General features: G+C 45.0%; 1 protein-coding gene across 1 annotated transcript in view; it reads right to left on the bottom strand.

The window, feature by feature from the left end:
• atp8b2 (ATPase phospholipid transporting 8B2) overlaps nt 1–22835 on the bottom strand; it is a 38066-nt gene extending 15231 nt beyond the window's left edge. Inside the window, exons 1-17 of the mRNA XM_084471497.1 lie at nt 22698–22835; nt 19166–19233; nt 11012–11070; nt 10770–10883; nt 10428–10526; nt 10203–10264; nt 9914–9986; nt 9425–9495; nt 9199–9278; nt 6870–7028; nt 6172–6260; nt 5740–5936; nt 2705–2825; nt 1918–2005; nt 1793–1827; nt 1501–1660; nt 758–946 (exon numbers count right to left, since the gene is read on the bottom strand). Coding sequence (XP_084327623.1) covers nt 758–946; nt 1501–1660; nt 1793–1827; nt 1918–2005; nt 2705–2825; nt 5740–5936; nt 6172–6260; nt 6870–7028; nt 9199–9278; nt 9425–9495; nt 9914–9986; nt 10203–10264; nt 10428–10526; nt 10770–10883; nt 11012–11070; nt 19166–19190 — 1621 coding nt within the window. The 5' untranslated portion in view covers nt 19191–19233; nt 22698–22835. The remainder of the gene's footprint in view (nt 1–757; nt 947–1500; nt 1661–1792; nt 1828–1917; nt 2006–2704; nt 2826–5739; nt 5937–6171; nt 6261–6869; nt 7029–9198; nt 9279–9424; nt 9496–9913; nt 9987–10202; nt 10265–10427; nt 10527–10769; nt 10884–11011; nt 11071–19165; nt 19234–22697) is intronic.
• Nucleotides 22836–24467: the final 1632 nt, after the last annotated feature.

Below are 24467 nucleotides of genomic sequence, written 5' to 3'. Positions count from 1 at the left end.
CTCACCAGGTCAGGTAAGGCATTCACCTGAGGCCCGGGAGGCAGCCCTACAATTACCACCCTAACCATACTCTTTTACCACCTAGTGCGAGATTAAGGCCGTCCAGGTAGAGGGTCAAGAAACTGTGTGATGCTGACGGGCTTGTGTTCAAACATAAAACTCAAAGAGAGCTTGAGGTAACAGATGTTTTAACGTTCCACACACACTGTCTCTTCTTTCTCTGTGCCGTGACTACATATACTGTATGCACCAGAGAGGACCCTGTCATCCTATTGGTCAACGACAAGGAACTAATAGCAGGACTTTTCCTGGACTCCACATAACAATCGACCACATCACACCCCCCCGCGATATGAAGGCCTGATCCAACGCCCGGCACTCCTAGTCCCCTGGGACACTAAAAGATTTTAAAACCGTAAAAAACGTGTGAAAATCGGCTAAATGAATATAGTCTGCATTCAGGTAGATGTCATTCTTATGGTACCCAATGGTACAGGTCAGTGTGAGAATGGCTGCTGGCCTTCCCTTCTCCCTTCTGACTCCACCGGAGTCAGCCCCATTCCAGTGACCAGCAGCATCCGGAGCAGCAGGGATCTCCGACCACAATACCTCTACTATCTATTCACCTATTCACATGTACGCATTCATGAGTCCTATCGCCAAATGGATATTGCAATACATGATCAATTCCGTTCCAACTCGTCTCTCCTGATTGAAGTGAATACAGTCTATGGTTTTAGTCAGGGTGGGCTCTCACCGATGACAGACATGCGTTTGCGTATGTTGTTGAAGTCCAGGATGGCCAGCAGGGAGTATGTGACGGGCCGCCCCAGCTCAGAGACCGTGATGGTGCCGGGGGTCCGCGAGCGGAATACAAAGCCAAAGTTCCTGGCGGCCGTGACCAGGGCGCCTTCGTCTGGAGACTGGGCCTTGTACAACAGCTCCCCTGGATGCAGGGAGGGAGAGATAAGAGACAAGAAAAACATCTGCTCAGCCAGCCATAATGTACATACACGCACACTGTACATCTATCTATCTATCCATCCATCCGTCCATCTATCTATCTATATATATATCATCTATCCATCCATCCATCCATCCATCTATCTATCTATATATCTATCCATCCATCTATCCATCTATCTATCCATCTATCCATCCATCTATCCATCTATCTATCCATCCATCAGTCCATCTATCCATCTATCCATCCATCTATCCATCCATCAGTCCATCTATCCATCTATCCATCCATCTATCCATCCATCAGTCCATCTATCCATCTATCCATCCATCTATCCATCCATCCGTCCATCTATCTATCTATATATATATTATCTATCCATCCATCCATCCATCTATCTATCCATCTTGTAATCCATTTGTCCAATTATCAACACTTCCAATCATCCATTCATCCATTCATCCACACATCCATGCATCAGTGCTCCTCTCCAGCCTCCGGTCTCTGACCCTCTCGGGGTGGCAGGGTCTCCTCACCCTCGCTCTTCTCCTCGCTCATGACCGTGTGGCAGAGGGACAGCAGGCGGAAGAAGTCGTGTGTGCGTGGCTCGCCCACTTTCACCGACTCCAGCAGCCCCACGTCGTGGAAGCAGAAGTCCGGGTCTGCCAGGGGGTTGAAGGCTGTGAAGTCCAGTCTCTGGATGGATCAGGACACACACACACACACACACACACACACACACACACGAGATAAGCTTGCGGGTGTTGTGCCTTTGGGAGAGTAAAATGTGCGCATGTTACTGGTGAGTAGTAACTTAAGGAGGTCCACCTTTGGCTTAGGTTCCAGGGGGTCTGTTATTTCACCTGATGGTTAAACACAGACATAGTTAGATATGATGATGATGAAGATGATGGCATGTGTGTGCCAAATGTTGTAAATCAGTGTCTACATACCATACACTTGGCCATTGATGGAACATTTGTTGAAGGTCATTATATTTTGCGTGAGAGTCCCAGTCTTGTCACTGAAGATGTATTCCACCTAATCATAATAATACATATTAATCGACAATAAATTGGCAATTGACGAAGCACACAAAATACACTCAAAATACCAAGTTCACTCGACATTTGTGTGTATTTTTCATGGTGGACATGAGAGGTGTTTTGGAACTAAAGTTAAGATTTGTCAGCAGAAATGTCCTCAATAAAACGCCCTCTGTTGACGTGTGAAGGGGGCAGGCGCTACTGCTTCATGCACTCAAAGTTACAGTTTAAACAATAAAAATGGTTGTCAGCTGATAGAAGACACGAGACAGACATACGGAGGGACAGACAGACGGATAGAGTTGCTCTCTAGATCCCATTCGACTTCTTAAGACCTGACACTTATTTGTGTGAGCATTGTGTGACACAGTCCCGGGGCCCTGATGCTACGTCCTCCTGCGGTGGTCTCGTAGAGCCCTTCCTCTAACCCAGTGGAGCCCACCTGTCCCAGCTCCTCCTCTAACCCAGTGGAGCCCACCTGTCCCAGCTCCTCCTCTAACCCAGTGGAGCCCACCTGTCCCAGCTCCTCCTCTAACCCAGTGGAGCCCACCTGTCCCAGCTCCTCCTCTAACCCAGTGGAGCCCACCTGTCCCAGCTCCTCCTCTAACCCAGTGGAGCCCACCTGTCCCAGCTCCTCCTCTAACCCAGTGAAGCCCACCTGTCCCAGCTCCTCCTCTAACCCAGTGAAGCCCACCTGTCCCAGCTCCTCGTTGAGGGTGGTGGTCCGGGCCTCGGCGGCCGTGAGGCACTGAGAGCAGAACATCTGCCGGTCCCAGTTGATGAAGTAGCTGTGGCCCAGCCGGATCACCTCCACGCTGTCAACACACACAACATCAGCTCGTAGGAGCAGGGATAGGGGAGAGGTCAAACGCTGGTGTAACAGCAGCTCAGAGCTGTAGTTAGAGGGAGCAGTGGGTGGGCTCAGGGATTCAATTGATTAGTAGGAAATGTTAAGGAAGAGAATAGATGTTTCACACAGTGAAACATTCAAAAAAGGAGTTGCAAGTTTCAAAATGCCTGGAACATAATGCAATGCTGCTTGACAGTAATGCAAAGCAATTTAAAAGGATGTCCAAAGCAAAACACTTGATTCCATTAAGGTTAGCACAATGGATTTTTATTCATTGATTTTGTATTCAATCTATTTGCATCACATCATTGCACTGTGGGGCATCATTTTGGACTGGAAATATAACCCTTATGCTCACTCTCATGTGCTTAGGAAATAAGTTCTGGGACGTCTATGACCCAAGCCTTATGTCTGAACAGGTTTTGATCTCTGTTGAGTATGTATAGCTATGGTGAGTTTGAGCTGAAGCAGATCAATTTCCCCAGTTGTCTGGCAACAAGTGGCATTTAGTTAGAATGAAGTGTGAGATGCTTTGGATCAAAGCCTTTAGCAGATGACACATACCTCTGTAACAACGCTATGGGAACACATCTGTCCACATCTGTCCTCTTAAACAACGCTGAGGGAACACATCTGTCCACATCTGTCCTCTTAAACAACGCTGAGGGAACACATCTGTCCACATCTATCCTCTATAACAACGCTGAGGGAACACATCTATTCACATCTGTCCTCTTTTTGCAACACTAACAAACACATCTGTACACATCTGTCCTTTTTAACAACGCTAAGGGAATACATATGCACACATCTGTCCTCTTTAGCAACGCTAAGGGAACACACCTGCACACATCTGTCATCTTTAGCAACACTAAAGCTGACCCCACACTACAAGATAAATATCCCGATATCGTGGCCGATTTGCCCCTTACGAGAATCGGGGTGGCGTTCCCATGGCAGCCGAATCGGGACGAAAATCGGCCAAGATTATCCTGTCTGCCGTAGTGTTCTAAGATAGAATCTCATAAACTTAAGACCACCCGATCTCAAAATCGGGGTTATCCAACATGATAGATATTTTCGGCATGTTGAGTGTGTAGTCAACATAATAGCGACGCACGCACACACAAACACACACGCAAAACACACACACACACACTGACCCGAGGGTGCTCCATAATGCCATCACATCACGATGGAGAGTCACCATCGTGATGCCCCCTCCCCCGGCGCCTCACTTTTCAATTTTCGTTTCCAAATATTTATTTTAAAACGAAAATATCTGTTTTAGTGCGTGTGTGTTAAATGAAATGGTTTTATATCTTAAACAAATTCCGTTGCAAACACCACGACACAGACACATTTTGCAGATTGTAAATTGACATGATACATTGTAAACGTTCACAATCCTGCTCTATGCTCTGTGATATTTTGTTTATCATCATTTCTATTAACTTCTGCGAGGCGCATAAAGTGGTCATGTAGATCGGTCGTCTGCCCGTCTATTGCGCGTATCACACATGAGCAGATCTTGCACACAACGTCAGTCGTGTCCCTTGGCTGTCCTATTTGTTGTATATTTGTTGATGTTGTTATTGTCATGCGTGTTCTGGTTATTTGCGCATGAGTAAACATGAGTCTTTATATGGCGATAAAACAAAGCTTTGTTGCGTTTTTTTTTCCTTCTTTTTGAAGTGGGGATTGGGGGTGCGCCAACCCGGTTGGGACGTAAAGGGGGTGCGCAGGAAAAAAAGTTTGGGAACCGCTGCTCTAGATCTACAATCTCTTGTCTCTCGATCTCTTGTCTCGTGCTGGATGACGTAGCCTACACGGCCGAGAATCTGATAAGATTATCCTATAAGTGTGTGGTGTTCCGTCTTGTGTTCTAATCTTATGTAGGATCGGAGAGCAACAAATCGCCTGCGATTCTCGTTATGTGTGTGGTGTACTCCGACTCAAAAATCGCATAAGATTAAAAAATCGTGTAGTGTGGGGCAGCCTTAAGGGAACACACCTGCACACATCTGTTCTCTTTAGCAATGCTAAGGGAACACACCTGCACACATCTGTTCTCTTTAACAATGCCAAGGGAACACACCTGCACACATCTGTTCTCTTTAGCAATGCCAAGGGAACACACCTGCACACATCTGTTCTCTTTAACAATGCTAAGGGAATACACCTGCACACATCTGTTCTCTTTAACAATGCTAAGGGAACACACCTGCACACATCTGTTCTCTTTAACAATGCTAAGGGAACACACCTGCAGTTCCCCCTCTTACCTGAGGAGGGAGCGCCGAACAAAACACAAAATGAACAAACAGCAATAATGCCAGGTCATAGTTCACACTGCAAGACTTAATGGCCACTTCAGATTCAGTGCCTGCTTGGATCCGTTTTGATACAATTCACATTGTACATTTAGTTTTAAGGCCAATATGGCCCTCTAGTGTGAAGCCGTCACAGTCTGAACCACCCCGCATGCCAACAATTACAAAGGTGTGAAACGCATCATGCCCAGAAGTAAACATGGAGGCACTGAAGACAGCGGCTGTTTCATTGATAAATTGAGGTGCAGCGGTGTTGACATTTTTGGACAGACTCAACGTTTTGATGAAACTGGTGGCGGGCCTAGAGCTGCTCAACAGGAAACACACAGGCACTGCTGTGGGGGACAGAGTGCCAGAAAAGGAAAATGATGATTGTGACTGATATCGAACTAGACTGAATTTTGCTTGCAGTGTGAACCAGGCCATAAGTGCAATGGGACCATGTCTGGGGAAATGGCTGTAAAGAATACATTTTCAAAAGTGTTTGTCTTCAAAATAGCTTAAGAGGTGAGACGTTTTAAGGTTTTAAACCTTTCCTCTCCCTACCTGACGTAGAGGGAAATAGGGACCACGGTGTTGAGGATGATGATGTAGGACCAGAAGGAGAGGAAGGCAGAGAACATGAAGTTGTCCACAGGGGGGTCCCAGGGGAGGTAGCACTGGAACAGGGAGCCCACCTCCTTCTCCCACACCGCGTTGCCCACGGCCAGGATCACGCCCATACACACCAGGAAGCAGAAGATCTAGGGTACACACACACACACACACACACACACACACAGGTTATATACATTTCTTAATACTGGTCAAGTTCTTAACACTGGTTTAAACCAGTATTAAATCACTTTATAGAGAAGTGCTAGAGATGTGAAACTAGATTCAAAGTGAATCATAGTGATAGATACCCAAACACACTCAAACATTACCAGACCAAAATAGTATGTGAGTCATGAAAGTGAGAGGTTTGGGGTTTCCTACCCAGAGCACCAGGGTGTTCATCAGACAGTCGATGCTTGTACGTTTAAACTTGGTGCGACCGCTGTTCTGCATCAGCTTGGTATCTGGTCCTACCACAGAAATACACAACAACAGGGTTTAAACCCTGTACAGTATGACACACACAAACACATGTACACGCACATGCATGCACTCACAAATGCACACACACACACACACACACACACACACACACACACACACACACACACATTCAAACTGAGTTTTTTTCAATACTGGTTGCAATCTCACTCTTTAAAACACACACACACACACACATGCCCATACACACACACACACACACACACACACACACACACACACACACACATTCAAACTGAGTTTTTTTCAATACTGGTTGCAATCTCACTCTTTAAAACACACACACACACACACATGCCCATACACACACACACACACACACACACACACACACACACATTCAAACAGAGTTTTTTTCAATACTGGTTGCAATCTCACTCTTTAAAACACACACACACACACACATGCCCATACACACACACACACACACACACACACACACACACACACACACATTCAAACTGAGTTTTTTTCAATACTGGTTGCAATCTCACTCTTTAAAACACACACACACACACACATGCCCATACACACACACACACACACACACACACTCACACACACACTCACACACTGACCAGCGAATATGACGAGGCCGTAGCATGCCTCAGTGTTGCGCAGGACGCAGCCCCTCAGCAGCATGTTCTGATTGGTCAGGATGCATTTACAGTCCCTCCAGTACAGCGTCCCGGAGAAGCGGTCCAGCTTGTTGTTCGGGGGCTCACACACCACCTCGCCTGCACACACACACACACACACACACACACACACACACACACACACACACACACACACACACACACACACACACACACACACACACACACAATGAAGTAAGAGGCTGTCCAGGACGTTGAGGCCTTTATGCATAGTATCATAGTGTTAACCACATGAAGCCCCGCTCAGATCAGAGACGCTACGGCTGCAGTAGGTGCAGAGAAGGCTGAGGCGGTGTGAACGTGGCGTCTCAGAAGATGAACCGTGTCAAAAGGCACTGTGTGGTGCGGTAGTAGCTCAGGAGGTAGAGCAGGTTGACCTTCTGGTTACCAGAAGGTTGCTAGTCCGATCCCCCGGCTCCTCCTAGCTGAGTGTTGAGGTGTCCCTGAGCAAGTCACCTCACCCTGACTGCTCCTGACGAGCTGGCTGTCACCCTGCTTGGTTGTCTCCGCTGTCGGTGTGTGAATGTGAGAATGAGTGGTTGTAAGTCACTTTGGACAAAAGCGTCAGCAAAATCCCCTAAATGTAATAGTGTGCTTTTAGAAAGTTGTGTTGAGGGTATATGGCAGTTGACCACACCATTATAATGAATTGTTTGTGGCAAAACCACAAACAAACAAAGATGTAATGTGTGGGTTTTGGCTCAAAGCCTTGTTCAAAGAGTAGCAGAAGTAGAGGCTGAGGAGGGACACAGCTTCATGAAGAGAGGGTTTGTGGTTGCGCCGAAAGTTGAGGACTTCAACAAGCAAGCTGGTGGGCTTTGATGTTTGAATCAGTCAAAACCAAAGCTAGCTGTAAATCACCAGTGCTATGAGCAACCACTGACACTAGGGCAATGAAATTGGACAAAATACTTCTATTCTGTGAAGGCATTTGTCTTTAAGCCATAATACAGCTGTATACCAGAAGTAAGCAGATTTATATTTATATATTATAAATATTATTTTTTGCGAATATATTAAAAACACCTACATTGAATCATTTTTTTTTAATCTATATTGTAGTATTGAAGTTATTCAACTATAGGTAACCCAATTTTGATCAAAGGGAAAGCTCATTTTTTATCTTTTTAACACCGACCAATACACAGGGGAACAGGAGAAAAGCTCTGTTCAGGTGTTGGACAGACCTATTCTAAAAGGGGGAATCGAAAAAATCACTGTGTTGCAATTTAATTTCCCACCAGATTCCAAGACGCGCAGCATATTATTATTTTGCCTATAATATTTAGTCTCTCTCCAGGTGAAATTCATTCATTTGTGTTTTGTGTTTTGTGTTTGGATGAGTCGGTGCATCGACAGCTTCAGACTCCTGGCGTAACAGCGGCCTCAGCCCCTGGTCTCTAGCCCCTGGTCTCTAGCCCCTGGTCTCTAGCCCCTGGTCTCTAGCCCCTGGTCTCCAGCCCCTGGTCTCTAGCCCCTGGTCTCTTGCCCCTGGTCTCTAGCCCCTGGTCTCTAGCCCCTGGTCTCTAGCCCCTGGTCTCTAGCCCCTGGTCTCTATGGCTGCAGCGCCCGTGTCACAACGTTATCTCGGGACTCTTTTGCAAGCAGCTGCCAGTTGCAAGCAGTTTCGTTATGAAATCTTGATCTGATCTGGGCTTGATACATGAGTTCTTTTGCAGGCACATTCACACACAAATGTACGCACGCATGCACACACACACACACACACACACACACACACTGTCACACACACATACACACAAACACAAACACACACTGTCACACACAGAGACTTGGAACTTATATATATGGCATATATATATATATATATATATATATATGGCAGAATGTGGGTGAGTTGAAGTAATGCACTTTACCAAGCAGTGTGTGTGAGTGTATGTGTGTTCACACGTGGGTGTGTGTGTGTGTGTGTGTGTGTGTGTGTGTGGGCAGGCGGGCTTATTGTGATATGAGACTCTGTGCTGCATTGTGTGTATCAGTGGGTGGTGGAAGCGGTTGTTTGGTAAGGGGAAAATACATTTCTTTATGTAACTTTCTGTGTGTGCGTTTATGTGTTTTGTTGATGAGTCATATCGCCATATCGTCAAGGATGGAAAAATAAGTGAGCGCTTAAGTGTGGACCTCCTTCTGCTCATCGACGGAACCGCTAACCTACAGAATTAAATGCAAAAAGAATGGATCAGCCGAAAAAACTAAACCCATTCACCCTCCCTCCGTTCTGTCTCACCATCAAACGTTGCCAGGTTGTTTGAGTCTCCCAGCGCTGAGGTCACCGGCACCGACTGACGCACCTTCATGTTGGTCTCTCTGACAGACACACAGCAGAAACACGCTAAACACACACCCTCCTTTTACCACTGGCAACGCAGACTGCGGAAGCCCGAAGCTCTGGTGTGTATGTGTGTGTGTGTGTGTGTGTGTGTGTGTGTGTGTGTGTGTGTGTGTGTGCTGACCCATCGAGCTCAGCCGTCTCAATGTAACAAAGGCCGTGAGGTTCGCTGCTGGACAACAGAAGCAGGTCAGCCTGGAGGGAGAAGACAACAATAGCTTCTGTTAGTGTCCGTTAGCATCTCCCCCTCCAGATGAAGCCGCAACAACATCAGCACTCAGCGCGCAGGGAGCTTGATGACACAGTGAGGATTGTGAGAATCACTCACAATCCTCACTGTGATGGCTAGGGTCGTTTGCTGAAAAGGAACTAATTAGAGCTGTAGCTGTAGTTTAGCAACGTCTAACAAAGAAAGGACTATAGACTTCACTTGAGTCACTTACTATTTGAAATGATGGTGGTATGTGTGTGCTTTTGTATCTGTATAAAAGTGTATTGTGAGGTATTCCATTAGATTCATGTTTTGTTTTGTCACCATGCGTTTGTATGAAATAAATAAATCATATAGTCGCAAGATGTACTCAAAAGATGTAAAAAAAAAAAAAACACTCACTGCCACAAACTGGTTGTTTTCCAGTTTAATAATATCCCCAACTCGAACATTCATCCACTTTTCGTTCTGAAGACTGAAAAGACAGCAGAGAGATCATTAATGATGAGTAGAGGGTCAGAGTATTGACGTTAATAGCGCAGGCAGCTCCGATGACACAGAGGGGGCAACCAATCAAGCTAACATGCTAACGGCTTGGAAGAAATGAAGAAGCCGAGCTAATAACAAGCTAAAAATAAGCTAACAATAGGCTAACAATAAGCGAACAATAAGGTGACAACAGGCAACTCACGAGCCAGGGATGAGGACCTGAGATTGACGGTTGTTCACTTGGTTGTCACTTTTATGTCGAAACTGTGGGACACATTTAAGATATTATCAAGCATTAATTGGCTCAGGCGTGTTACAATATGCAGAGGCAGACTATTTGTTTTGTGTTTGAATGGCATGCCGTTGTAGTTTAATAGTGTATTGCGTTCATGGTGACTCTATCGGCTTTGTCGGTGTCCACACTCACATAGTCGTCTGTGGCATCCTTCACTGCAGTGATGCTCAGCACCAGAGCTAAAGGCACTATGGTCGTGAACCAGGGGAGGGAGGATATCTGAGGTATCAACTACACACACACAGACACACACACACACACACACACACACGCACGCATGCACACACTCACACATGCACACACGCACGCACACACACACACGCACACACACACAAACTCACACGCAAACTCACACGCACGCACGTGCACGCACACACACACACACACACACACACACACACACACACAGTCTTAGACATATTGCTTTCACATTCCTCTTACACACCTATGGATATGCAAACTTCCTTCCCTCACCTGCAGGATGAGCAGGAACAGGAAGTAGGTATTGGCCACTTCCTGAAACTGCTCGAAGAGGTTGACGGGCAGAAAGGTCAGGACGTTGTACTTCGATGTCACGATGCAGTTACTCTGATTGGAGGAAAGATGACAAAGACAGAGGAAGCTGATGTCATCACAAGCTGCATGTGCTAAAATCATAACTGAAATCAGAAGTCCATGCAGACAGTGATCGAGACCAGACGTCCACGCTTACTCACCGCATACTGAAATCTCTCGTTGTACTCTCTGTCATTGGCCCGCACCCTTCTCTCCTCCTCTGTGAACACACAGACCGGTCAGACTACCAGACAGCACAAAGCCTATATTTATTCCTCGCCATACATTATGTATCAGTGCAGGGGGATAGTCAGTGAATTCCTGGACATGAAAAAGTACCCTGCATTGATTCATTTATATCAGGGGTGTCAAACTCAAACTGTACAGCGGGCCAAAATTGAAGTCTTGGACCAAGTCGCGGGCCAAAGTCGCGGGGAATTGTTGAGGGGGAGTGGGTACGGAGTTACGGGCTGACGGAGTTGTTGACGGGGGATGCGGGATTGCGATCTGCCGGAGTTGACGCGCCAGTGGTACCGCGCCAGGATGCGCGTTAACGCTGGAATGCAGAGTTACGGGCTGACGGGGCTGTGACCGTGGGGGGGGGGGGGGATGGGGGGGTGGTACGGAGTTACGGGCTGACGGAGTTGTTCACGGGGGGGAGGGGACATTACATTATAACAGGGTCCGCGGGCGGAATTGTTGACGGGGGGGTGGTGGTACGGGATTACGGCCTGCCGGAGTTGACGCACCAGGGTTACCGTGCCGAGATGCTGAAATGCGATATGCCGGCGGGCCAGTTCTAATAGATGTTATTCGATATTATCTGGCAGGCTGGATTAAATTACACTGCGGGCCGGATTAGGCCCGCGGGCCGTACGTTTGACACCCCTGATTTATATGGTAATGAGGACAAACACACACAGTTACCACCGGAAATCAATAATTGATTTGTGTCTATGGGTGGAGATTAAACAATACGTAATGCTATTTTTTTTTTTTTTAAGTATTGCGAATACAATAATAAGATGTTTGAATGAAGATGAGTGAATAATATTTCCAATTTAACCAACCAGTCGAGGTGGCACAACATAGTTACATTTTTTGGAAAGGTATATGTCTGTTCACTATATATAAGGTATATGTCTGTTCACTATATATAAGGTATGTGTCTGTTCACTATATATAAGGTATGTGTCTGTTCACTATATATAAGGTATGTGTCTGTTCACTATATATAAGGTATGTGACTGTTCACTATATATAAGGTATGTGTCTGTTCACTATATATAAGGTATGTGTCTGTTCACTATATATAAGGTATGTGTCTGTTCATTATATATAAGGTATGTGTCTGTTCACTATATATAAGGTATGTGTCTGTTCACTATATATAAGGTATGTGTCTGTTCACTATATATAAGGTATGTGTCTGTTCACTATATATAAGGTATGTGTCTGTTCACTATATATAAGGTATGTGTCTGTTCACTATATATAAGGTATGTGTCTGTTCACTATATATAAGGTATGTGTCTGTTCACTATATATAAGGTATGTGTCTGTTCACTATATATAAGGTATGTGTCTGTTCACTATATATAAGGTATGTGTCTGTTCACTATATATAAGGTATGTGTCTGTTCACTATATATAAGGTATGTGTCTGTTCATTATATATAAGGTATGTGTCTGTTCACTATATATAAGGTATGTGTCTGTTCACTATATATAAGGTATGTGTCTGTTCACTATATATAAGGTATGTGTCTGTTCACTATATATAAGGTATGTGTCTGTTCACTATATATAAGGTATGTGTCTGTTCACTATATATAAGGTATGTGTCTGTTCACTATATATAAGGTATGTGTCTGTTCACTATATATAAGGTATGTGTCTGTTCACTATATATAAGGTATGTGTCTGTTCACTATATATAAGGTATGTGACTGTTCACTATATATAAGGTATGTGTCTGTTCACTATATATAAGGTATGTGTCTGTTCACTATATATAAGGTATGTGTCTGTTCACTATATATAAGGTATGTGTCTGTTCACTATATATAAGGTATGTGTCTGTTCACTATATATAAGGTATGTGTCTGTTCACTATATATAAGGTATGTGTCTGTTCACTATATATAAGGTATGTGTCTGTTCACTATATATAAGGTATGTGTCTGTTCACTATATATAAGGTATGTGTCTGTTCACTATATATAAGGTATGTGTCTGTTCATTATATATAAGGTATGTGTCTGTTCACTATATATAAGGTATGTGTCTGTTCACTATATATAAGGTATGTGTCTGTTCACTATATATAAGGTATGTGTCTGTTCACTATATATAAGGTATGTGTCTGTTCACTATATATAAGGTATGTGTCTGTTCACTATATATAAGGTATGTGTCTGTTCACTATATATAAGGTATGTGTCTGTTCACTATATATAAGGTATGTGTCTGTTCACTATATATAAGGTATGTGTCTGTTCACTATATATAAGGTATGTGACTGTTCACTATATATAAGGTATGTGTCTGTTCACTATATATAAGGTATGTGTCTGTTCACTATATATAAGGTATGTGTCTGTTCACTATATATAAGGTATGTGTCTGTTCACTATATATAAGGTATGTGTCTGTTCACTATATATAAGGTATGTGTCTGTTCACTATATATAAGGTATGTGTCTGTTCATTATATATAAGGTATGTGTCTGTTCACTATATATAAGGTATGTGTCTGTTCACTATATATAAGGTATGTGTCTGTTCACTATATATAAGGTATGTGTCTGTTCACTATATATAAGGTATATGTCTGTTCACTATATTTGGGCAGGATAACCACTGCTGGTTGGCACTAGCTCTGCCCCAGTAATCCACTCAGAAAGGTGAGCCCCCTCTACAGTGTAGTGTACCTCACTGGCTGTATGTTCTCAATACTGTAATTGTGACTAAATCACTTTGCTTGGATCAGGTCTCCTCCCTCCCCCGGCCCGTGCTGTGTGTTTCCAGCATGGCCTGTGTTTGTGCTGATGATGTAAGTGAGTTATCCACCTCAGCAGTCTGCCACGAGGCGTCTCCTCCTCTAATATTGATGAGCTCTTCAAAATCAAATGGCTGCCCTTTTTTCTGCAAAGTATCTCACACAGATACACATATTTATATGAATGCTAACACACACACACACACACACACACACACACACACACACACACACACACACACACACACACACACACAAGCACACACACCAACACAAACACACACACACACACACACACACACACACACACACACACATACACACACCAACACAAACACACACCAACACAAACACACATCAACACAAACACACAGGCACACACACACATACATATACACCCACACCCACGCACAAACACATTCGCTAATGTGCGTGCCTAGACACACCAACAGGCATATTGACACAAACACACACACCCTCTGTGGTTTCCTGTGTCTTGATCTAAGGCCCTAGAGAGGCAGCGTTTTGTAGCTCTTTCTATCCTCAGTAACGGAGCTGTATTCAACCCACAAAGACAAATAAAACCCCTCTTCTGAGCGGGGTACAACGAGAAGCGTAGGTACGAAGGTCAATGTGGTGAGATGAAAGGCAGCTCAGTCCCTGCTCTCTGCTGTGTGTTGGTGTAGTCGCGCAGTTTGCCTCCTACATACATTTCAGGAAACACCATCTGAGCTGTTAATGAGAAATAAATAAACCGAATAAGTTACATTTTGGTCAAGCTATCCAATAACAAACCTCAATAAAAGTGTTTTGTAATTGTCTCACAGTAAAGTACACTATCCAGGGGCTTAGGAAGTGTGTGTCCTACTGCACATTGTGTTATTGTTGACCAAATATGATGCTGCATATGATCTCTTCCTGTGTCTCTCCTCCAAACCGTGGTGGCTCGCATTATGAGGTTAAGACTGGCTCTAAGAACTACTCACATTCTATATTTACCGATGCATCAGAAAACTTATGATATATATTCTTCAAAAGCTACATCTGCATGACTTTGTTCATTTGTGTCCTTGTGCAACCTCTCACACTGCCTTGAACATCGTTATGCTGTGTTTTATTTAAGACTCGCAGGCCCTGGGGAGATCTCTGCCTGCGCTTTTACTGGCAGAAGCCAAGTCTGCATTAAAAGTCCACAGGAAAGACAAGAGGAGCGTGCCAGAAGACACACACACACACACACACACACACACACACATACACACAAACACACACACACACACACACACACACACACACACACACACACACACACAACTAGAGTATGCTATAGTCTTGTCAGCAACTGGTTCAGCAGATCAGAATAAAACATAAACGGGCTGGTATGTTTCCAGACCCATACCTTCCCTGTCAAAACCCATCTCTAGCCTGCTGCCCTGATTCTCCCCATTAACGTTTTATGAGCTCCCATCGCTCCTGGACACAAGGGCATCGCTAAAAACCAGATGACGACACCGCCTCGCAAGCCAGACCCTGATCAAACTGAAGTCTATTAAAGATAGAAAACTAGGGGTTTCACTTAAGATGAGGAGTGCCAACCTTTAAAGACAAATATACTGTACTTTAGACCATAATACTGTCTCTCCGTAGCTTAGTAATCAAAATCAAGATTTTGTACTTTTTTTGGGGGCTGAAGGGTTAGCTCAGGAACGATGATGTCACCACATTCTAGTCCCAAGCTAGGCGCTGCTCTCCTTGTTTGGAGGAGGCAGGTGTCCTTAGCTCCGACGATGCCCTTGTCTCCACACAAACAAAACAAAGGCCTGACAGAAGACAACAGCAACACAGACAGCGGCTCTGGTGTACGCTATTCAACCGCCATTATAATTAGTAGTGCAGAGGTCTCAGGGAAATGACCACAAACGTTGGCTAACCTAATCAATTAGATGAGGCCCACGCATACATACACACACGCACACACCAATACACACGCACACACTTTGAACCACCAGGCTGATGATGAGTGATAGTGAGGGATACGCGGGAACAATTAACGATTATTGCGGAAGATAACAAGTTAGGCTAGCGCCGCTAGGATTGATTCCTGTCTTAGTGAACCATGACAAGGACTTCCACCATTAGTATACTAGTGGGAACGCAAGCCCTATTAATCACTTGACTACGCACATTAACATGGACAACAGACAGCAAAACAAGCAACCAGATGTCCAGTACACCAGTGGCTAGTGAAACATTAACAAGTTCATTTTCATGGACCAACATGATAGCCAGGATGTGGCTTTAGTGTGTCTGCGACACCGGGAAACCTCCAACGGTGCGGGGAGATTAAAAGCAGGACAGAACACTGCTGTATATTATAAAACTGGAAAGTGATGGTGGAAGACAGATGAAGTGGACAGATGGCAGTTTGTGACTTTGAAGAATGGGGAAATGAAATATGATTGATGACGTAGATGGAGAGGGAATAAGGATGGTAGTCATTCCACATGAGATGATATGAAGATATGTTGGTCAAACATTGAAATCACTCCATTTCAAATCTTCACAGAAATACCTGTTTGTCTCTTTCTCAAATGAGTTGCATCAAGTCCTTGTTGTTGTTGTCGTTTCTTCCGGTGCAGAGGCAGAAGCAGTGATAAGCACTTATCAGGGAGGTCTCTGGCTACAGTCATCATGACACACTAACGCTCTGCAGACGGTGATGTTGCCGCCACCGATTTCAGGTGGTTTCGTCGACTGCTGACCGTCGTCTCTCCCTGTGAAGGTGAATCTCACATGCTTCTGTACTCTCAGACTCCCACAGTGAAGTGAAGCATCCCACACAGCCGCCGCTCTCTCTCCCCCTCCTGCTCTCCCCCTCCCTCTCCCCTCCCTCCACCGCTCCGTCCAGCAGCGCCCGTCCCATGCATCCACTGCTAAAACGCTGAGGTCATCCTGTAGCAATGTCATTGTGTAATGCCCAGAAACCTGTCCCTGGCAGCTCTCCTGTTCCGCTCTGGCAGAGATGCTGTCTTAGATTACATCCTCTAGGAGAACAGTGTGAATGTGCATATGTCAAAACCTGTATTTTACATTCAAGCGGGATATAGAATATTTGTCCTTGGTGCGCTCTACATTTATAACGTAGTTAATGGCCAACGTTTAGGCATTCTGTATTCACAGATACACAGGCGGCTAGCGATTTAACCCAATAGCTGCCTTCCATGTTGTCATGGCAACTGCCTCTTGTGAGGCTCAGAGAGCAGAGCAAAGTGCTGAAAGAAGGAAACTGGTGTCCATCTTGGTACATGGGAGAGTCAGGGAGACGGTGGTACGTCAGTCCACAGAGCCAAGATGGCTCTAGCAGCACTTCAGTTTCTGATGTGTTTAACGGGACAGGGGCACTGCAGTGGTGAGCGCAGTGCAGGCGCCCTGGCATGCACGCCAAAAGAGAGGCAAACATGCAGGGGGCATGTACGCACACACAAACATGTCAATATGAGGTTGTGCACCTGTAAAACACACATTTACAATGACACACACACACACACACACATAAACATACAAGGACAAACACACAACCACACACACACAAACACACACACACAAAAACACACCGCTGCACAGATTCTGGCATGAAATGAGTTGTGTTGATATATGTGTGAAACCACCATAACAACCCACCCAGTCCAGTATTATATGACTTGTTTGAAACATGTACAGTACAAAGGTTTGGTCCATGGGTTGAGGTTAGGTCAGCGCAGCTAACATCCATGCAGACTTTTATCCATCCATCCAACCATAAACACATCCACCCAGATGTTCAGCCATCCTTCCATCCATCCTGATATCTATCTGTCAATCCATATATTGATCTATCCATCCATCTCTAATGCCTTATTCCAGCATCCAGGTTTTTCCAAGACGTGTACGGAGCAGTGGGAGTTCTGCTCTGTAGAGTGCCCCACGGCACCACCGGTCTACCAAGCTTAACTTAGAAGGCCAGATGTGTAAACCCCCCAAACACAATCCCCCCCCCCCCCTGCTCTTTCCTGCAGAATCAATTCAGCAGCGTAGAAAGATATTTTATGCCAAATCAATCGACATTTTTACACTGCCGAGCCGGTTCGGTCGCGGCTTGGCACGCCCTGCATTCTCACTGTTCAGTGCGTTTACATGCACAGCTTAATCCCATTAAAGCCATAGTTCGACTATGCTCCTCAATTGGACAACTGGAATTTTCCGATTATACACGGAGGTGAGAAAATCGATTCATTGGCTGAAGCGTGTCATACCCCGGTACGATAGGTGGCGCTGTAACCATTTCAACTAGTGGTAATAGAGCCACCGGCTGACCTCTTTACGTCACCAGCAACAACAAACTCAGAGTGTCTTTAGAATAATTGACATACTACTACGAATGACACTCGCATGCAAGAAGTACATATGAGTATACATCTGAGTGTAGGCTACAAACGCGATTAACTATTTACAAGTGCAAAAACGCCAACATATTCTTTATTTTGCTGACCACCACCGTTTTTTATCCCGACAAAAGCCTCGTAAGGACAGTTCCTCTGCGTCTTTCTCTTAGATCGCATCTTTCCCCGTCTTCGTTTTCTGCATCACCTTCTCTCACAAGCTCAGCAGCTCACGGATTTCACTGTCTCTCCAGTTAGAAGTACTCATGTTGATATCACTGCTTTGTCTCTGTTGTAGAGACAACACAGCAACTACCCAAGTCCCGCCCCTGAAACAGCGGAGCCGTCTAATCGCATTTACATCTAAATGAAACCGCCAATATGTGTAGTCCGGGAGGGTAAATTGGTGTGCAAACTCAGGCCGGTATATTACCTTGGTCAGTGTAAACGCGTGGACCATGCCGGGAAAAAGGCGTGCATAAGACGGGCATATTTGGCAGTGTAAAAACACAGAGTAACAGTGTCCAGAGTAACATTCTGGCCCCATCTACACCAGAATATCCAGGAACCTAGGGACTTGGGTTGGTGTATTGCACAATAGTACAGAATAAAAACTAACATTTACAGTAAATCAGTAATGGTTTTACTTAAAAAATGTGTCCCTCTTGGTCCTCCAGACCATAATGAACCTCAGTTATGGGCCACAGAGGGCCGGTCACACTCCTCAATGTGTACTGTGTGTTGTGTGTGTTGTGTGTGTTGTGTGTGTTGTATGTGTTGTGTGTGTTGTGTGTGTTGTGTGTGTTGTGTGTTGTATGTGTAGTGTGTGTTGTGTGTTGTGCTTTGTGTGTGTTGTGTGTGTGTGTTGTGCGTGTTGTGGAGCTTGAGAAACTCACCTGGAGGAGGCCTCTTTGAGAACATCTCCACTCTGCCTCCGACCTTCCGCTATTTCCCATGGGACTGTCTGGGGTAGGGAGGAGGAAGGGAGGAGGGGGGAGGGAGGAAAAGGAGGGAGGAGGTAGAGGAAGGAGGAGGTAGAGGAGGGAGGAGGGTGGAGGGAGGAGGGAGGAGGGAGGAGGTGGGAGGAGGGAGAGAGGAATGAGGAGGTAGAGGAAGGAGGAGGTAGAGGAGGGAGGAGGGTGGAGGGAGGAGGGAGGAGGGAGGAGGGAGGGAGGAGGGAGAGAGGAGGTAGAGGAGGAAGGAGGGAGGGAGGAGGGAGAGAGGAGGTAGAGGAGGAAGGAGGGAGGGAGGAGGGAGAGAGGAGGTAGAGGAGAGAGGAGGGAGGAGGGAGAGAGGAGGTAGAGGAGGAAGGAGGGAGGGAGGAAGGAGAGAGGAGGGGGAGGGGATGAGAGGAGGAGGAGGGGAGGAGGTAGAGGAGGGAGGAGCTAGGGAAGAGGGAGGAGGGAGGAGGGAGGAGGGAGGAGGGAGACATGTTAGTTTCAACAGTCTATGTTTAATGTTCATCACACCCACACTGGAGATTTTTCTTTTACCTGCTTTTCTCTTTTGTAGAACTAACGGAATACACACTTACACTTTACTGCACTTTGAATATATTTGTTCTATCAATGGGAACATTCTGAAACGTGATTAATACCTGGTTCAATTGCGTTAGGCTGCTGTGTAGAAAGATTGACCAAACGATGGCTCTAGAGATAGGAGTGCAGCAGGTACAGTGTGCTCTGACACATGGTGGTCCCGTCTTTAGGGCCCCACGTCACATCTATTTCGGAGTGTGAATATTTGTGGAATATCCAACATTGTTCAAAAAATAAAAAAACAATGTTTTCAAACATTGTGTTGATATGTGTGTTCTTCAAATACTTTCTTTAAAAAGCAGCACTGCTTTAATTTTCACTTCTGATATCAGGTCGTTGCTGGCGGTAAACGTTGGTGAAACAGACCTATTTTAAGTTCAACAACAATGACAGAATGTTAGAATGTAGCAGTGCTTATCTTAACTTTAAAATGAATCAAATAAAACAGTAATATAATAAAAAACAAATGTATATTTGATCAGTGATGTAAGTTAAAAGGTGCTGCGTGCAAGTGCATTTCTGCCTCTCCACCCACTCTTTGCTTATCGAATATCAAATATTTGTCAAATATTTTATACTAATTCAACAACAATTCAACTAATCGACTCATTTTGATTTTGATTTGTCCATTAAGATACATGTTATTAGGTTAAGGTGAGAAGGCCTTTTACAATACCAATTGATAAATCTATCTACTCTCTGTGAAGGATGAGGAAATTGATTATGGTTAAAACTGTAGTAACCTAAGTGAAGTTGTGGGGTATTTAACCATTTAAGCAACAATGAACATGTAGGCCTATATGTAAAATATGATACAACATGATACAAGTTCCCAATAACTATTAACCCGTAACTTTACTCATATTAACGTTGAATAGCAACCCCTCACTGTTTACTTGGGTTACATCGTTCCATGCAGTTTTTAGTTGGTTAAAATAACAAATTTATTAAATTCAATTAATTTATTTACTATCGTGTTTAGTCTACTGCAACTTTGCAATTGTTTGGAAATTGAGGAAACAGAATATTGTTGTACAGCTATTACCAATGACAACAAATAAGCAATCAGAAACTCCAGACCAGGACCCTTGGGAAATTGACATGCTCCATCCGCTATTCACTGAGAAATAAACACTAACGAGACCAAAACAGATGCAGAAGAGAGACACACACACACACACACACACACAAACACGCACACACACACACACACACACACACACACACGTCCCCTGGCTGGCAGAGCCCTAATGAGGTAATGATGTCGAGCAGAGAGCTCTCATCTTCTGTGGATCTTCACGTCCGAGGACAGATCTGTTCTGGACAAAGAATATTCAAATGCATCTGCTAAATCCACTGATAGTGCACTTCCATCCAGAAGATTCTCCTAATCCCTTTAGTCTTCACGTCTCCCAAAATGTTAACCTTTCCAACAAGGTGTTTTCTCCAGTCGACTGAAGCTTACATTTAAATTGAACAGACCCTTATATCCAATGCTACTTACAACGGTTAATGCACACATTCACACACTAACAGCGGAATCAACCATGGAGGGCGACATCCAGCTCCTCAGGAGCAGCCAGGGTGAGGCGTCTTGCTCAGGGACACCTCGACACTCAGTTAGGAGGAGCCGGGGATCGAACACGCAACCTTCCAGTTACTAGTCAACCCGCTCTACCTCCTGAGCTAAGACGACCAATTTAGTGTAAATACGTGTGTGTATGTGGGAGTGTGGGACTGTGCCTGTCACTGTGTGTATTCAAGCCTTTAATTGTACATATGTGTGTGTGTGTGTGTGTGTGTGTGTGTGTGTGTGTGTGTGTACAGGGATATACATCTTCCCTGAGTTGTAACCTAGTGGGGAAGATGCACATGGTGCTGAGCCCCAGCCCTCTGAGAGCAGTGCAGCTCTCACTATGTGTGAGCCATGTGAGGATCATCTTTCAGACAGAGAGGCTGGCGCTGTCTATTCTGCTGTCAGGTGCATTGCCCTGCTTGCACCATTTTGGCTTTCTCTTCTCTTCTATACCATACCTTATTATACCATATTAGGTTGTATGCATTCTCAATCTATTGAGGAACCATTGCAAACGCTCTCCCATTTCCAGTGTATTCCCTCTTCTGCTTACACTAAATATTCTAACACTTTATTTGTGTATAAGGCTTTAGATCCTGATCCTGCCATAGATCCTGCAGATCCTGCAGAAATGAATTAAATGAAGACGTGTAAAGCAGCTGATTTACCTTTCATCATAGGACTTTTTTCAAACTTATAATAGGCTAATGTATTAAGCACAACGCATGAGAATAGCGGAAACCATCGTAAACATGACCTAATATGGGGAAACGGGGTTTCGTTGTCAATTGACTTTTATCACAAATGAAAAACACAGATAAGGATAAACAAACGATTCGGTGTTTAAGTGTATACCTACAATGCAAAGTAAATATTTGTTAGTGCACTGAAATATGGAAGTAACGATCGTGATTCGGAACAAAAAGGGTGGTTCTGTAGCAGTATAGTTTTGAGTGGCTGCGGGCTATTTATTGTAGAAGTAGCGTGTTGAAATAAAGACCTGGTAATGCTTGACTAAGGATATCATCAAACTATCCTTACCATTGGATTCCATGCAATAAAGTATCTTAGAATTGAGTTTATCTGTTGTAATAAGCTCTTGATGGTTAACGAAGCTCTTAAAAGGCGCAGCATAACGGAAAAGGCTATTTACAATGAGACTCTTCATGAAGACACCACGACCTATTAGACCGTCCATGGCTAAGTCCTTGTGAGTGACACTATATAAGAAGTGACGCTCCATTAAGAACGCAATTAAGAACCGAGGCGCCGCACACCAAGTGCCGCTTAACAATCAAACACATCATAGGCTACCTTGTTTAAAGTCGTGCAGTAGAAGCTGTTCAAGATGTTGACATCGTCGATTCCTTCTCACTACATGGAGTTTGGCGGGGTTGCGGTTCGGGATCCTGGCGATGACGAGAGGTGTGTTGTAGTAAGGCCACAGAGGTGGGAGGGTAGCAGGCTGTGGTGTAGCGAGGCGGCGAGCGCGTTTCTGTTCCGCTCAGTAGGAGGAGGGAGGTGGGGAGGAGGAGGAGGAGGAGGGGATGGGGAGGAGGAGAGGAGGAGGGGATGGGGAGGAGGAGAAGATGAGGGGAGGAGGGGAGGAGGAGGAGGGGGTGAGGGGAGGAGGAGGAGGAGATGAGGGGTGTGTGCATACATCCAACGCATCTGCTAGAGTAGATTTTCCTATGCCTCAATTACCAATGTCTAGCTCAATTGACAAAAATCCCTGGGCAAAAGTGCCTGGGCTGAACGCACAGTCAGTGATTCTAGCAGAAACATGTGTAGACGTTAAACAGGTTCAACCACCGACACTGACAGCACGCAGGCAGCTGCTGCCTCACTCAAAACCTAAACCTGAAAGGAGATAAGTTGAATAGTGTGCAGGCAGAGTGTTTCTACTCCTATGGTTTTTGTAATTGGATGGCTCCTGTCTTGTATCGCCCTCTGCTGTCTGTCGTTTCTAACAGGTCAAGCATCAGCATTGTCAATAATAAAACCACACCAACGACCCCAGAAAAAACCAAAAGATATGACTGACTTTTAGGAATTCTATTTTGCAGTTGTAGTTTTTTGATTTCTTACCTTACAGTTAATGTTACCTTTTATCTGATAAGCATGACATTATGGGAGCCCCAGCAGTCTTGTTTTAATGTGTTATCTATCTGTAGAATCATGTATCACACAATTCATAATTAAATAGGCTGTCCTTTTCCGTGCCCTCCTGGCCCCCCCTTGGGGCACTACTGATAACGACACAGTTACTCACAGCACTGGTTGGTTAAACAACATGAGCCTATTGTACGACAGTAGCACATCCTTTGCTAGAGAGCGCAGCGAGCCATAGGCCTACAATAACGACCAGCTCAGAAGGAAGAGACGGAGGTAGGTGAAGAGCTTTTTGAGCAAGAGCTGCTCCTGATCACCATCAGACTGCATCATGGCAGAATGACAAATATTGAAAGTGCTTCGAGCACCTGTACTGGAAAGACATTACACAAGTAGACTGTTTATCTTGAGGTTGATAATGAGAGTGGGAGGCAGTGGTAACAAATAAATATAAATTTAAATAAATGTCAAGCATTGTGGTCTTCTCTTTGGTCTCGATCCTGTTCTCCATGGATGTACGGCCGGGTGCCCTTGGCCCGGGTATCAGGTGACCGGCGCCAGCGCCACAGATCTCAGGGCAGCCATTTTGTCCCAGAGCCAGAGCCCCAGTGGTCTCCAGTTGCAGTTTGGATGAGCAATCTCTCTATAAGGAGTACACACAACAACGCCACTCCCGTCCACGGGACGAGACGGGGGGCCGCAGAGGAACCCCAGAAACACTCCATGAACCCTGGTCGGCTTACCTGATGCAGAAAATAGAGCCACAATATGGATGGTTCCAGATCCTCAATGACAAACTGTCCAAGCCTGTCTGCAGGGGCCCTACTTGCCTGCAGGGGCCTCTGCAGGCCAGTAAGATCCCAGTGGTTGTTATGAAGCAACAAAGCTGCGCAATGTCCAATCAGTAATTGATTGACTTAAGTTTTATCCATCAATTCAATGTATCCATCTATTTATCTATCCATCTCTCTC

This window comes from Micromesistius poutassou, assembly GCF_964030765.1.
Source record: "Micromesistius poutassou genome assembly, chromosome: 8".
In the NCBI taxonomy this organism is placed as follows: Eukaryota; Metazoa; Chordata; class Actinopteri; order Gadiformes; family Gadidae; genus Micromesistius; species Micromesistius poutassou.
The sequence above is the reverse complement of the archived record's forward strand: the minus strand, read 5'-3'. Positions and strand labels throughout refer to the sequence as shown.